Source organism: Rhamphochromis longiceps, linkage group LG17, assembly GCF_057381845.1.
Source record: "Rhamphochromis longiceps isolate RC_006_pf linkage group LG17, R_longiceps_female_GT1.1, whole genome shotgun sequence".
Classification (NCBI taxonomy): Eukaryota; Metazoa; Chordata; class Actinopteri; order Cichliformes; family Cichlidae; genus Rhamphochromis; species Rhamphochromis longiceps.
In genome coordinates, this window is record NC_140573.1 from 13,342,003 (window position 1) to 13,358,877 (window position 16,875).

At 39.3% G+C, this 16,875-nt stretch overlaps 1 protein-coding gene across 1 annotated transcript; it reads right to left on the bottom strand.

Annotated features, from left to right (window-relative positions):
* Positions 1-776: 776 nt before the first annotated feature.
* On the bottom strand, positions 777-6,917 carry rgs4 (regulator of G protein signaling 4). Its single transcript, XM_085387286.1, has 5 exons — positions 6,743-6,917; positions 6,320-6,427; positions 4,966-5,030; positions 3,026-3,189; positions 777-2,654 (listed from the first exon to the last, which is right to left on the bottom strand). Exons 1-5 carry the CDS (start codon positions 6,784-6,786, stop codon positions 2,409-2,411), a joined length of 627 nt encoding a protein of 208 aa, XP_085243412.1. The 5' UTR covers positions 6,787-6,917; the 3' UTR covers positions 777-2,408.
* Between the last annotated feature and the right edge of the window lie 9,958 nt (positions 6,918-16,875).

The window sequence follows — 16,875 nt, forward strand, 5'->3', positions numbered from 1 at the left end:
GAACACAGATGCTGTAAACACTGTTCACTTCAATGAGGCACATCCAAACAAAAAGTTGGTCCAGTGTATGAAAAGTGGAGCTTGAGCTCTGAAGGTTATTTTTAGCTTCTTGTAAGTTTTGAAGTTTAAAATTTAAACTGTTTAGTAAATTATTAACAGTGTATTAAACACCTCTATAAATTATGCTTTCATAACAAAATGATCGAATCCTGATGAAACCCGTCTTTCCTATGTGTGAAATGTTCTCTGGTAATTATTCGATAATAACGTTACCCTCTGATAATCATCTATAATCTGCAGACGTTACGCAATCAATGTTAGATATAGAAGAGACCACCTTTTCCCTGCTGATTATAGATGATTACTGTCTGATTATGAAGGGACAGATGTGATGAGGTCATGGAAACGTTCTTTTAGACATCACAACAAAAAGAGTCAACTGGCATCAACGTGTGTTGATCACTACATGAAATAAAATGTTATCAGTCAAGTTTAAAACCAATGCTGCATAACACAATTTTTATTTAAACATTAATTTAATCATTGCTCTTCATTAAAATTTCCTTTAAGATGTTTTTTTTTTTTGATTCAGTAAAATAGCATAAATGAACTTACATTTACCGTATATGATGATTTTCTAAGTACTTCTTCCTCCACATAGTTGCAGGGGGGATCATCTGATTGCTGGGTTTTTCTTATATATTTGAGTTTTTACCTTAAATCATTAAATGCCTTTTGAGAATTGTTGTGAATTGGAACTGTATCTATAAATCTGAAATAATATTAAATTGCATTAATTGAAATTATGTCATTTTAATAATCAATCTATCCTCATGTCCTTGGTGATCCACTTGTTAATATGGCACAATATGTTTGATGGTTGATGCGTCATAAGAAGTGTAACTGTGTAACAAAGAAGTGTGTGTTTGAGCTTATCCTCCAACATGTCACACACAAACATACTGTTCATGCCACATTTATTTACTTCATATCTTGTTACCTATAGTTACAGGAGAATTTCACCACTTGTGTTAATCAGCTAGTAGGTGCAGAGGACAGCTATTATTTTGACTGCCACCTTCTCTCAGCTTTACATTTTAAAAGAGCATCTGCAAGCTAGTACAACTCCACAACACTTTCCACAAGTGACATCACCAAAGCTCAAAAACAAAAATGTAAATACAACCACAGATTTTCATCATTAAGCACATTTGGGAGTATACAGAAATAGGACAAAGACACGTGTTCTTTTACATATAATATGTAGTTTTTTATCATCACAGTATACATTTAGATAAGACATTGTAGAATGTGTGGCCACCAAAAATTTGGTAAGGTGGTTTTCTTTAAAAAAATATCCTACTCCGTTTAACATAACTGCGTCATGACTCTATGACAATTACTACTTCTACTAATATTAAAACATGCCTAAAATTCCCACGAGAACTAGTCAGTCGGTGTTTTCACAGTGCAGAGATCATGTCAGGATGTTTAAACAGCAGAGGCAGTTGTTACCATGATAAAGTGTTGAGATATACACCGGGTTTTACTCACGTGAATAAACAGACATCAGTGTCAACCATGGGCTGTTGTACAAACATATGGTATTAAATAGTGAGTTGGAACTTCAAATGACTATATAAAGCTTTTTTTCCATTACCACTACATTGTGAGGCCATAAGTCAACATGATGGAAAATAACCAATCTGTGACCCTAAACCTAAAACTAACTGCAAAGCCAATCACTACAGTATACGTGCTACTTTATTGTTGTTCCAGCTGTACCAGGATCAATTATTACTTTACATTTATGACTGTATAAAATTGTACAACATTTAAACTTGGAGACTCTACTCCTATACACAACGGAATTGGGGCATTATTTTAAAAAGTGCTTGATGTATTAATTTAAATATTCAGGTCTGTACATAGCTAAACTAGTAATCTGTGCCGTTCCATTGAGAAAATGTTCCAGTGGCACCAGTTTTCGTGTCTGTTGGCTGGAGGTAGCTTTCAATAGTTTTCTGTTCTAAGTATCAAGATAACCTGGTCACAGCTTCTAGATCAGATTGTGTTTTGCAAAGAATCCAGAAGGAAAATGTCACAATGCAATGATGTATTTACATTCAGTCAGTCTGTAGAACATTTCACCTGATGAATGCAGAAATGGGAAATATATAAATATTTACAAGAGTGACCACATAAGCCCAGAAATAAAGAGCAAGTATCAAAAACAGAAGGAAAAGAAAACGACCTCACATGAACCTTCATCAGACATCTTCAAAACCATTCTTCCTTCCTTATCTAGAAACCCCGGACACCCCAGCAAACCTATCATTCCCACTGTGAGCCCTAACTGACTGTCAATCTTTGGCACCTCCTTCAAGCTTTTCCTTCTTTCGTCCTGACTAAGCACCACCAGCTAACACCTGACTGCTGTCAGCCATGTCACAGCTTCTCTTCTCTTTCTTCTCCTGAGCAGCGTTACTCTGTTGTTGGCACAGATCCTGGATCAGTTTGGATTTGAGAAAGCGCCTATAGGAGTCTTTCTCCATCAGTGTGTAGATCATCTTCTGGGCATCATCAAAACAAGAAGGGCAGGCGTTCTCGACGTTCTGTCTTGTTTTTTCTCTTGTCGCTGCATCTAAGTTTACCTAAAAGGTCACAGAACGAAAGTAAAGTGAAACATACTGATGTAATGTATTCACTTATCAAGAGCCTAAACTTTTAAGCTGCCACAGAGAAACAGCAACTGTTTTTGGTAATAGAGATCATTGCTGATGCGAGGCAGGAGAAACACATGGGCTTATCAACAAAATGAAGACGTGAAAAAAGTAGAAAGATATCTTAAAGTAAAGGTGGACTATTTTTTTACTTGAAGGTAAATGTTCAGGTATAGTATTGGGGTGTGGTGAGTCATATTTTACCTGCCCAGCAAGTAATCTTCTTTTTATGTTGAAGGATTTTACTCTTATTAATCAAATTGATTTTGTTTGTCATTTTATTTCAGTAGTGCTGTGATTACCTCATTAAGAGCATCTGCACCAATATATTTCTGGTAGATCTGCTTGGCTCTGGTTGCTAGCTTGGTAGGTGCAGTCTTCGTGTAGTCCTCGCAAGCCATCCAGAAGTCCATGTTTTCCTCACTGAACTCCGACTTTAGGAAGCTGGTGAAGACTGTGCGACCCACTAAACACAGAAAGAAAAATGTGTCTCTTTTGATCCAACTGTACTCAACAGCCACATAGTCCATTTATTTATTTATTAAACTTAATAACTTTAGTTAATATATATTCGTTATTAATAAACTATTAATTAATAACATTACAATTAGTAATGTTGTTTACTAGTTGGTAAATTTTTTGTAAACCAGCTGGAACTTCCCAGTAACCATCAAGATCATGTTCACAGATGACCTTTGTAACACACATGCACATGTAAGTAGGCCAGTGACATAGCGATTGTGTAATTCTTCTTTCCTTGTTTGTTTTTTTCTTAGGTTTAGATACAATTTTGGTCAGAATTGTGGCACAGCGCAATTTAATTATATAAACATACATTTTAACACTACAAATGATTAGTAAAGACTATTCTTTTATTGTGAAATAAGTCTTTACCAAAGTTTAATTAAGTCTCGGTTTAAACATTGTCGTCATTGTAAAGCATTGCCAAAAAGATAAAGCAGTGTGTTATTGAAGCAAAATGAATAAGCCTCACCAGAGTGTAATAAATGCTCTAATATAATGGTGTGGCAGCCTTTGCACTCATCAAAGCCAGTCTAAATTTTCTAATTTGGCTGGCTGCCTGATGAATAATGCAGCAGAATTAGCTAGAGCAGTCCAATTTCAGGTAGCAGAACCTGCCCAGACTTAGTCAAAAATTATGCCACCTCCCCAATAGGAGTTTTAATCAGCTCCCAACTGCACATTAGTTGCCAGAAAAAAATGAATCATGAATACAGAAGTTCCGAGTGCTGGGTAAGAATTTTACCAGCCTTATTTTTTGGCAGCGTGTCCAAGTGCTGGAGTTTTACATTGCTTTGTAGCATGACACGAACACGCCACTGATTTACTTTATATTAAAAAGCTACATCTTGTCTCATATGTCTAACATGACTACAAGAAGAGTTTGAGGAGACCTTTGAGGTCTTAATATGTTAAACAAATGAAGGAGCAGTAGCAGCTGACAGATGTAATAGGGACAGCAGAAGGAAGCCATAACTATGTTGGAGGTCATGGAAAGACGCAGGTCAGAACTCCGCTGGTTTCTGCAAGGCCGTTGCTCCCCATGCACACGCAGACAATATGATTCTCAGAGGTCTTATGCATCCACACACACACAGAGACACACGCAGAGACACACACACACACGTGCACACTCTGCACTGGTCAGCACGCCCTGAGAGGCCCTCTAGTAGTGCCTCGTGACACGTAGCAAAAGCTAGAGCATGAGAATGTGCTGGAAAGTGCTTGAGTGTGTGTGTGTGTGTGTGTGTGTGTGTGTGTGTGTGTGTGTGTGTGTGTGTGTGTGTGTGTGTGTGTGCTCCATTTGCGTGTTTGTGTGTCCCAGCCAAGTCCCCTTAACTTTCTTTTAACAGCAGTAATGAGCACAGTGATGATACTTAATTAGCCAAACCCAACCATCTGCTACGCTGCAGCTTGATTTTCAGCATCACTTTTGGGATTAGCAAAGCCTTACTGTCAACCCTTACAGTGATATGCTAAAGCCAGTATTTCCCATGATTGCAACTGTATTGTACTACATGAAAATGATTAAATATATAAAGCCACAGGCACATTTTGTTGAGAACAAATGAGTGAAGCTTCTGTCGGACAGCTGATGGCATTATTAATATTGGGATGCCAAAGTCAGAAGTTCTTCCAGCTAGCTTTGGATTAAAAGCCTCATCTGACTTGTTCTGATTCAGATCCAGTCTTTTATGAGTGAAACTAATGTAACACTTACCTTCACTGTTCAGCACATGGCTGAAAGACTCCTTCCATTTCTCCACCTCAGCTGTATTAGGCACCCTAAAACACAAACGATCAATGCCATTTTAAGTAAGGTTGCACAGAAAAACATTTTTACATAAAGTACATATGGACATTTTCACCTTATCTCTAATCTAGTCTTTTTGTAGTACTTTCTCCAAAAAGGTGAAGTAGCCACCAAACATCTCTTAACAACATAGCAAAACAAAGATATCTGTATGAGATATATTTTGCTGTAAATAGAACGACACATTCAAATCCCAGTCGCAAAAATGCAATTATCAAAATGACAGCAAATCAAATCATGCCAACGCACGTCATCTGACAGCAGCAAGCCCGGACTATAGTAAAATGATCATTTTCAGTTATAAAAGACCAATATATAATCAGCATTTAGAATCATAATTTGCATTATGCACAAGGTTATATAAGCGCCATCGAGTCTTTGTGTTGTGCATAGTGATTGATATTGCTGCTGTGCAATTTTAGCAGGAAAACTGAATATTGATCATCCATAGCTGTCTCGGGATGCTGCTAAAAAGCAAAGGTCAATGCGAGCAGGGTCAATGCAAACGTTCTCATAAAGAACAATAACAGGCTTCCCGTGGGAAGACGTGCTCTGGAAGTGTAGAGAAATCTGATAGATTGTGCTCTTCGGTAACATAATTCGATTTCAGAATTTATGCAGAATTTATCAACTATAAAAGTTTAATGACTGTTAGCCACACAAGTCATCACATCTATGTCCAATTACAGGAGGCACTGGCTATACCACTGGTCCAATATATTTAAAAAAAGTACTAAATCATTTATTTTCCATGAAATGAAATGGTTCTTCAGCCTATTGCGTCAAAGTGAGCTCATCTTCTACGTGGAAAGATCCATCCATCTATTTTCTAATCACCTCCCTATCTCTTTCCCAACAAGCCTCAGATAACAGAGATGTCCCGCGAGTTTCAGTCATTCATTTAGAGGCACATCAATATTAAGGGTCTGCAACTTGAATTGAAGCACGAGCCAGGATTTTCTTATCTGTACCGTGTTAGGCGCTAGTCACTGAGTTTAAAGTCAAAAATAAACTTAATTTAGCTCTGCATCAGTCTGAAGGAGACTGATCTCAAACAGACACCGCCATCACATTTTTAAGCAGTTTCAACTCCTTCAGATTGGAAACACAATATACTTTTTAAGTCAGCATTTGTGGCAGGCTTGGTTTTAGTTTTCATCATAAAAATTCTCTCTTTCGAAGGAGGCTCAATGTGCGACTTAGCGCATAGAACACATCTTTTAAACAGCAAATTCAGCTGAGAGAGGCTTGTTCCTCTAACCTTTTTGCAGCAGCTGTGGTTGATTTTTCTTTCATCTGCTTCTGATCTGCTGCTTGAGGTTCAGGCTTCTGGAGTAAGAAGCTTATTTTGTGCTTGATGTCTTTGGCACTGTGGAGAGGCAGAACGAGAGGACCGTGAGCAAAATGCATTTCAGAAAATGTCAGTGTGTTTCCATTAGTGATATCTGCGCACAGACTTCCTTTATCTATGTAAACAAGTGGTTAACAGCTTGTCAGCTAGTTCCTCTTTTTCCATGTTTAAATTGAGATTTTGAGTTGCTGCTGTAAAATAACAGCTCTTTCATTTTTTACATGTACACACATCATATTCAAAAACAATGTTTTAATTTTTTCTCTTTCTGTCTTTATTTTTTCCTGAATTAATGTTTTTATCCACCCGTTGTTCAAGGAATATTGCACTTACCTTTTCAAGCATGTCGCAGGCAGTGTTGCAAGTCCTTTACACATGATGGAACGTTAAAAATCTAAAAATCCAAAGTCAGTTCTGTTGTTTTAAATGACAACAGAGAGGCAACCACACGGTTGTGAGCAGCAGTGTTTTTGCAAGAGTCCTTCAGTATCACACAGCAAGCTGTGGTTGTCTCCACCCCCAGCAGTGGTTTTATACCTCCAAAATGGATTGACAATCCCACCAGACGGGCGAGGGGTGGGGGAGTGTAAGACAGTTAGAAAGGGACAACAGAGAGGGAGGAACAGAGGGAGAGAAAATAGGGGAACATTTACAACAGATGGGATCGTATGTAACCACAATAAAAGGTGTTTTCCACTGAGGGATTTAAGGCATTAGAGAAACTGGTGAAGTCATACATCACGTGGAAAAAAACAGAGCTTTTTCAAACTGAGCACATCTAAAATCCAGACCTGGAAATTGTTATTTTCAATGTATTCTGTGAGGTCATTGTTGGAAAATGTGACCTTTGTTGCTGGACCTACTGTCAACTCAGCTTACAGCAGCCAGTGTTTATATTCAAGCATTAACAACCATTTTTATACTGCTGTACCTAAAGAGAATTATGTGCTACATAGCATTATTAATAATGTGATGCATGCAATAAACACATTTCAGTAAATTAGATGATTTCAGGATTCAATTATAATCTCATCAAATCAATACTTGCCTTGAATGTTGTGAAGTAGATCTGTCCAACAGGACACTTGTATCAAAAAGGGTGTAAGCCACAACTCCCTACCAGACACAAATGTTATAACATTTATAATATACAGTAATAAGCATCGTGAATGACAGTTTATTTTGTGTTACGGAAAACAGTAATGGTTTCATTAAAAGCATCAATATGGGACTTAATCCGATGCGTTCTTAATTGGCACTCTCTGAGGCTAGTTCCAATGAACACTGCAGCCATTGTGACTGTTTGTCTCCTTTTTGTTGGCTTACTGCTAATCAGTCTTTTCTCTCTACTTAGCAACTCGTGTCATGACATGATAACTACCTTGGAGCTGTTGTTTTGAAGAGTTTACAGCCTGAAAATGAATCATTCTGAAAAGTAATTATGCAGTTTTGCCATTCCTCCATAAATGAATAACTGTCTCTCTGTGTAATTCTAATTGTCCTCATTGGGTTTCTCATTTCAGGATTTGGTTTATAATTGTAAATACAAAACAATACTCAGAGTTTCACTTTCTGGGTTCTCAGTGGTGGTTTGACTGTGCCATTAGCTCTGTGGACGTCTACAGTCGGGGATCATATAGCACATATCACATGGACACGTAGTCAGAACAACAGAAAATGCTGCCAATGCTTAGCTAGTTACAGGTAAAAATAGAGATACGTTACAGTGACAAAGAAGTGAAAGCAACCTATAGGAAAGGATGCGGTTTTTTCTCTCTTAAAGCTACAGTATGTTTAGCTTTCACATCGAAGTTCTGTCATTATAGTAGGTGTGGCCATGTCCTGCTGACAAAAGCCGGCCCTGAACTATTGTTAGCAAGGCTCAGATCAGCTCATGTTCATTTTATACTGTAGTTTTTTATCACAGTGGATACATTACAAATCATTTTCCTCAAGATGTGTGAGTGTATTAACTGTTTTAGCACTATGGCAAGAAAAACATCTGAGATCACCAAGAAGGGAAGACCACCTCCCACAATGACAAGAGCAAGAGTTTGATATGAGCAGACGAGTTCAATATGAAACTCGGCATGTCTCTCCAGAGACAGTACATGTGAGAAAAAACAATTGTTTTGATAATTACACAACCCTGATTTCATTCGTCAAATTACTTGCGCAAGTTTAGAGTCAACATTCTCTGTCTTTTAAACTTCTTCAGTTTTTTTCATTTTCTGAGTCTCTGAGCTCAGTCAAAGTCATTGAATACATGTGGTTTAATAATGCACTGTAGAAAGCAGCAGGTTAACCTTGTGAAGTCATTATAATAAACCTAATCCTAAAACATTCTATGAAGGACAGGTAGAGAGCAAGTCAGAGAGCAAATTCAAAAAGAGACACAGGAATGCTTTTAGTTTAGGTTTTGCATGCAGGTATTTTACTTATAATTTTTCATCCTGTAAATATGCTTTAGTTTAGCTGTTGATTTCTTTCACTGCTGTCAGTTAATGGTAAATATCTTACCACCATAAAAGTGTATAAACTCTCTTTAACCAGAAAGGGTATGTTTTTATCTGGTCTGTTTGTTTTGTTTAATCACCCGTTATTAGGTGTGTGTCAGGGTAAGTAGTTTTTAAAAGGTGACCACACACCACTATGCTTATGCAATCTCCAACCTTATCAGAAATGGGACTCTAATTATCTAAGACAAAAGAGGAGAAGCTTACTATTCCTATAGTGCTGTTGTGCTTTTGCACATTAAATGCCACAGAAAGGGGTGTTTACAAGTTCTATAACTGTGCGGAATATGAACCATATCAAACACATTTTGTTTTGTTTACATTTTGCCTTCCTCACTACTTTTCTCACTACCTTAGAAGATCATTTTATAGCACTGAGAACTTCAGTTTTTCCTCTTACTGTAGATCAGAACTGTCAATAATCTTGACAGTTCTGATCAAGTATAAAAACAACAACCAACTTAGTCAAACTCCAAGAAACGGCAGTGCAGCACTAAACCGGCTGACCCTATTGAACTCAACCCACTCCACTTCTCATTGTCATCGAACTGTCAATATGGGACAAAATGTGCCGCTACAAATTTCAGCAAATTACACACAGACCTTGAATTACTGTGTGACGCAATGAGACTCGGGTAAGGTACTGTCTCATAGCTGACCCTGTTCCTATTGTTTCCAAAAAATCTGAGCATTTTAGTCTACTCTTCAGTCGCTGGATGGTCATTACCATATAAGGTGCCCAGGGATTGCTAAGCTTGTAAATTAGTAAATGTTGTCTTTATCAAATAAAACTAAACCCAGTAAATTCAAACCAGTTGAAGGTTGGAATCTTATGAAACGCTGCCCTGAATTGTTTGGATGGAAATCAAAGTCCCCCACACGACTTGATTTGTGGCTCTGACGAGTCCTCTGCCGCAATTTCCTCCTACTTTACGTCTTCAAGCATCTCCTTTAGAACTTTTTATGACTTCAAGCAATATTCAATCATCCATGTATCTATCCTTGAATACAGAAGCCGGTAAACCAGCCCAAAGTGATTTTTTGAGGATGCAGTCAAGTGGCTGTTGTTATGGTAATTCTTTTTTTGAGTTTCTGACGGCATTGTTAATTTAAAGGTAAGGAGTCACGAATGGTGGAGGATATTAATGCAGATAGGCATGTTTTAACGAATAAGTCACAAACTAAAATGGAATACTGAACAAAAGAGGCTGCTTTGTGTTCTAAACCACTGCATATCAATCAGGGGTTAAAATCATTATCCTGCGACCTGTAATTATTTTTGAACAATAAGCCTGCAGAACAGCAATCAGATTGCAAAGAATAAACCTGAAATCGGAAATTTACCCACCCCAGTGTTCCGTGCTTTCCCTCTGGCCAGTTGCAATTGCATCCAGCCCACACACTCTAAGCTTGTTTTCTAATAGTATATATGACTATGTTTCTTCATCAGCAGCGGCAAAAAATAAGCAGAAGAAACATCTTTAAATGTGTGTATTGAAAAACGTAACCCCGTAAAACCTGGACCATGAAATAGATGCCTGAAAATTCTAATCTTAACCTAACCCCCTCACAATTAAATAAATATATACATATACATATAAGATCTAATTTGTTGTCATGTGTAATCACACTGATGATGTAGAGAACTCATAAAAGCTCATGTAGCAAATGTAATATACTTAGCGTTACAGCGGTGAGCAACCCAATGAGAACTCAGTACAGGTAATGATATACACTGGCTGTATCCCAATTCAGGGTCTGCAGCCTTAAATGCCGCATGTTAAGGCCGATTACGTCACCGTGACGCGACGAAGGCTGTCCCAATTCGAAGGCTGCTCGAAATGCAGCCCTCAAATGCGTCCTTCATTTCCCTGAATTTTAAGGACGTGGTGGTGTAGACTTCGTGGCCCAACATATCCCAGAATGCATAGCGTGGCGGTGGGTGTGGATAATTTTGCCGAAAAAAACGGCGGATGAGGGGCGCCCGAAGAGTAAACTTTAAGTAAGTACTGAATATTATGTCACTTATTTATGTGCAAATGTTTAATAACGAAGAACATTAAAACATTACTGTTGGCCACATGTCGGCAAAGTTATGTGACATTAGTGATGTTTGTACTAACTTGGTTTTAAAGCCTTTACTTTAAAATATACGCCGTTCAATAGCTGAGCTTAATCCTACAGAGAATGATCAAAGCTCATGTAGAAAGAAAGAAACAAATGAACAAAATATGTTCTCCTTCATTTCTGTCAAACAAAGCTGTTTCCAGCTGTTAGTATCATGGTTGCTAGGCAACCTGGGCAGCGCAACGGAGGCTAGACCGTCCCATTTCACAAGCCTCGCACTTCCGGCCTTAGCGGTCTTTGAGTACGCGGCCCTTGAGGACCGTTGAGGCTGCGTACTTTAAGGCTGCAGACCCTGAATTGGGATACAGCCACTGATTAGGTATAATATTATGACCACTGACAGGTGAAGTGAATTCCCTGATTATCTCTTCATCATGGCACCTGCTAGTGGGTGGGATATATTAGGGAGCAAGTGAACATTTTGTCCTGAAAGTTGACGTGCATGGGCAAGCATAAGGATTGAGTTTGACAAACTGTGATGGCTAGACCCCACAACACTTGTGGGGTGTTCTTGGTCTGCAGTTTTCAGCATCTAAAAGCAGTCCAAGGAAGGAACAATGGTGAACCAGAGACAAGGTCAAGAGCGACCAAGGCTCACTGATGCACGTGGGGAGCGAAAGCTGGTCGGTGTGGTCCCATCCATCAGATGAGCTACTGTAACTCACTTAGCTGCATTAGTTGCAGCCTGTAGGTTTCTTATCTGGGGAACTTTCAGGTCAGTACTGCAGGCGCAATGTTTTCACTTCCCTGTTTGCACCTGGTGCAGTTTTATGTCAGGAGAATAAATAATCTGCCGGTAGGTAGACTGTGACTGTGACAGCTGGCTGCCGGCGGAGCTCCTGGGCACGTCACTGCAACCCCCCCTGGCTTATGCTCCGCGGCTGCTGAGTGATCCCTCATCTGGGACTCTCCTCAGCTCTTTCTGGGATAGTTCTGAGGGCCTCCGGATGTCTGGAGTCTTGATCTCCTCCATACCTGCTTCATGCCCTGGTGGACGGGGCTGTGGCTCCCCACACCCTCTAACAGATCATTACATGAAGGAACCTTTTAAAAACAAGTGCGTTCATGCTCACAGGTGTACACACGGGTGCTCACACACACAAATTACACCCTCTTTGGCTCCTACCATAAAGCACACTGTGCGCTGTCGATCTTACACAATAATATTTAACATTTAGTATTTACTGTTATATTCCCATATATCATTGTGATGTTGTTTATTCTATTGCTCTAGTCTTCTTCTGCTTGTTTTCTTTTTTCTTTCTCAACAGGTGATCCAGGAAAAGAAAGAGAAAAAAAAAAGGACACAAAGACAAAGGTGATGAAGCAGATTTTCATTGTCTTTTCTCTCTATCTCTTTTCTCCTTTTTCTTTCCCTGCTACAGTGCCAGACAGGACACAAAAAAAGAAAAAGGTAGACTGTGACTTTAAAATCTGTTTCTTTCCTTTCTTTTGTTGTTTCTCTTAAATATTGAAATAGTGAGTATGTTTAACATAGAATAGAAGGGAGATGATTAGGCACCTCAGATGAATATGTGTAAGCTTGATGTATCAGTCTTTGTGAGCACTTTTTAAAGTGTTGGCTCTCAAACTGAGCAAGCTGAGCAGGTTGTTTTGACCAGCTCATTCATCTCGACCCGATGGGACAGACTAATCTGTCTTGCTCACAGATAATATATAATCAAGATTAACTGATAAGCAAGCTGAGGTTTGTTCAAAGTCTGGAGGATAACCTTCTGATAAATGCATCCTTGAAAATGAGGATCATTTCCTTCTTTCCTTCTCTTTGTCCCAGCGACTTTTTTCGCATGACCTCATAGCCAAAGCTGCAGCCATGCATTATTTTTCCCTTTGATCTGATACCTTGCAGCAGCTTTAATTCTTGTCTCCAAAAGTTCTAAGAGCGTACCTTTCAGATTTGCAGCCAACATGTGGAGGCATTTAAACAACGGAGGGCTGCCAGCAGTTCCCTTTTAAGGTAGAATGATTTCCAAACAGTGAGAGCAGTCCTTTTAAAATTGGACGCACTCAGGGAGGAGATTGTTAGCGTTGTTTGTGCTTTTGGTGGATGGTATTTTCCCGGCGCCCCAATAATCTTCTGATTGCTTTTTTTTTTTTTTTTTTTTTTTTTTAACAAGTTTTGCAGTGCATTTTCAAGGAAAATAACTACTACAGCCTAAAACCACCGATTTCTACAAGTTATTTACAGAAAACTTTGAGGAACATGACACTTCTTCATTTGCACGTTGTATTTGTGAATGTGTCTGAATAGCATAGGCCTTTAATATGCATCTGCGGACACTGCAAGGCTTAAAATAGAGATTTGCACCCAAGCATTAAAATGATGTTCTGTCAAGAGAAAGCCAATTCGCCAACTACATGCTCATAAGTGAATGAAGCGCTTTTAGCCATTCTATGTCAGCTGCAGGTTAGAAAATGTGCTTATAATAATACTGTAAAATGTAGGGCTTTTTGTAAAATGTAAATGAAAGCCGACTATAATAACTCGAAGCTTATTTCATTTTAAATATAATCATCAAAAGAAGAAGATTTTGACCATGTTTACCCATGTGCTATGTTGCCTCTTCTTTTAAAAACACTCAAAAACAAGGATTTGATAACTGAACATTCCAGTTGCTGTAGTTTAGAAATGGAACTGTTTTGTCTGCTCAACGTTCAGGAAGCTCTTTGTCATATTTTGGTTTCTCAGTCAGCCAAAAGTTTTTCACTTTCAGGTTGGAACTGCAGATAGGCTGGTTTAGCACCTGGACCCTTTTTTTTTTTTTTTAACAGCGCAATGACGTGCAGAATCTGGGTGGACATTTTGTTCCTGAATTAAACAAGGCCTTCCCTGAAAACGATGTCATCTGGATTGCAACACAGTATGTGGCTCCATTCCCAAACCTGTGTTTGTAACTCAGTATCAACAGCGCCGTCACAGATGTGCAAGTTACCCATGCTATGTAGTCGTTTAACGTCAAAGTTGCTGGTCTTTGAATCGTGTGACGCTAACATGCCAGATGGTCCCGTTCTTCTTTGGCCCAAGGGATGTGCTGTCCCCGATTTCCAAAAAAGAATTTCAGCTTTTGATAGGTGCGATTGTGCCGTGTCTGGTGTTTGTTTATAAATGTTTTCTGTTGCGCACAAGAGTTTTCGCTTGCTTTTTTGGGGTTTCACTGTCAGTGGATTTCAGAGGTCTTCCTGAGCTCATGAGCTGACATCTGCTACAGATTTTCAATGCAGTGCTGTCTGAGGGCCTGAAGCCATCCAAAAATATTGTTCAGCCTTGTGTCTGGAATACATGCAACTTGTGGGGATAGGTTAATTGGATAATCATTTCTGTATAGCTGTATATCTCAGATTCTGTAAAGTTATTTATTTCATATTCTGTATAGTTTTTCATATTTATATGCTGTTCATAGCCTGTACATAGCTTGTACTCACTACAGCCTGTACATACTTATAGTTATAGAATATTCACAACATACTTCATACCGTGTACATTATAACATACCATAATAGACCCATTTCTGTAATATACTCACATATCTATATTATTGCTAATATATATTGTAATATATCTATATCACTAAAGCACTGGATGGATGCAAACTGCATTTCGTTGCCCTGTACCTGTGCGTGTGCAATGACAATGAAGTTGAATTCTATTCTATTCTATTCTAATCCAAATTGCCATTAGGTGTGAATGTGCGAGTGAATGTGAGTGCGAATGGTTGTCTGTCCATGTGTGTTGGCCCTGCGACAGACTGGCGACCTGTCCAGGGTGTACCCCGCCTCTCGCCCTATGACAGCTGGGATAGGCTCCAGCGCCCCCCGCAACCCTGAAAAAGGATAAGCGGAAGCGAATGGAGGGATGGCAAAACTCCCTTTGTAGTTTAACAATGAAAAAATCTGTTTCATCTGTTTATGCACACCAGTTGGCTGAGTGCCAAAGCACCTTTATATTTTCACCTTTCTTATGTTATTTTAGTAATTCAAGCACATCTTAAATGTGATTTTTGTCTTTCACTTTTAGTTCTCTTTTACACAAGTGCTCAACTGTTTTTGTCTCCATGATGCTGAATGGGTACCATATAACACCCCGGCAGCTCACAGGAGTGCTGAGCGACTAAAACCAAGCTTCACAAATCAGACCGAACAGTTCAGCAGCTTTTTATATAACGTATATTTTGTTTCTCCTTCACGGTTTGGCTTTCCAAATAATGGTGTGGGGTCAGGTAAAATGGCTCTGTTTGGTTTCTGTCAGCATGGAACTGATAATGAATTTTGCCATGCTATCTCCTGCTGCTAACCAGACAGCAGGATATGATCAGCGCACCAGAGGCCAGGCTTACACAGCAGCAAGGTGATGATGGCTCTGTGTGTTCCTGGCACACGTAGAGCTTCACACAGACGTGTGTGCTTCTGGAAAATGCACAGAGGATCCTAATTTGAATTACACACATAAAGACAACAGTAGAGTAAACATTAAGTCTAGGTACTAAATTCGATGGCAAGATTTGCAAATATACATTATTTTATCTACTAAATGTTGCTCAGTTTTCAATTTATTTTGCATATAAAACTTTCTTAATATATTGATATTGAGAAGAAAGGGGGGGGGAGATCTACAGTGTACCTTTGGCTCTTAAGCCTTACCAGTTAGTGCCAGATAGGGATGTAGCAAAGACAGGTCAAATGACCAAAAATGAATTTATACTTACGATGTGGTGCACAAATTTGTTTGAATGTAGGGCAAAGGATCAGGCAGATGTCCCTTCCTTACTCCCCATGCTGCTGCCATCCTTGTCCGTTGTCTTATTACTTCCTGGATCGATTATTGCAACTCTTATTTGGTCTCCCCAATAAGTTCCTCCATAAACTTCAACTTCTTCAGAATCCTGCAGCTCGGGTCATAACTCGTACTCCCTTAAGAGACCCTATTACCTCAATTCTTCTACAGCTTCAGTGGTTGCCTATAGAAGCCAGGATAAACTTTAAAATCTTAGTTCTCACTTTTAAGTGTATTCATAACCTTGCCCCTCCTTATCTCTGTGATCTGCTTCATATCACCACAGTTTCCCGCTCTCTCAGATCTTCATCTGCCACTCATCTTGTTGTTCCTTCTTCTCACCTTACCAGTATGGGACACAGAGCTTTCAGTCGCTCTGCTCCTCGGCTCTGGAACTCACTTCCTTCAGCCTTAAGAAATATAGAGTCCCTTCCCTTATTTAAGTCACAACTCAAAACTAGGGATGGGTACCGGTGTCCGGTGCCATGATGGCACCGGTTCTGACATAAACGGTAGTAACCAGACCGAAAAGCAGCGCACATTTCGGTGCTTTATTTCGATGCTTTTTTTTCCTGAGCTGTGATACACTTTAGATTCTAGCCAATCATTTTATGTTTCCGAGGATAGTAGGCGGGGCCAGGTATGTACGTTCTTTTAGAGCAGAGCTACAGATTAAAAATGCCCAAGGCAAAGCGGTCAAAAGTCTGGCTGTACTTCAAAATATGCAAACTCAGCAGCCTGCAACAAGTGCTTTAAGCTGATACTGTGATACTGTCAAAGGAGGTAACACCTCAAATCCGATGAAACACCTGGCGACGCATAGCGTTTTTTTAAAAGCCGAGAAATGCACCGTATTTGATAGCTTGCTGCAAGACCTCACACCGAGCACATCTACTGCGCGTGGGTTGCCTGTTATCGGTCCTGGAGTTAGCAACATCCCCCAAAACCCCGAAGAGGAGAGTCCTGGCCCCTAGCCCTGCCAGTGTAGCAGAAATGATGACGGATGATGATGCAGCAGCAGCCGTTCTTCT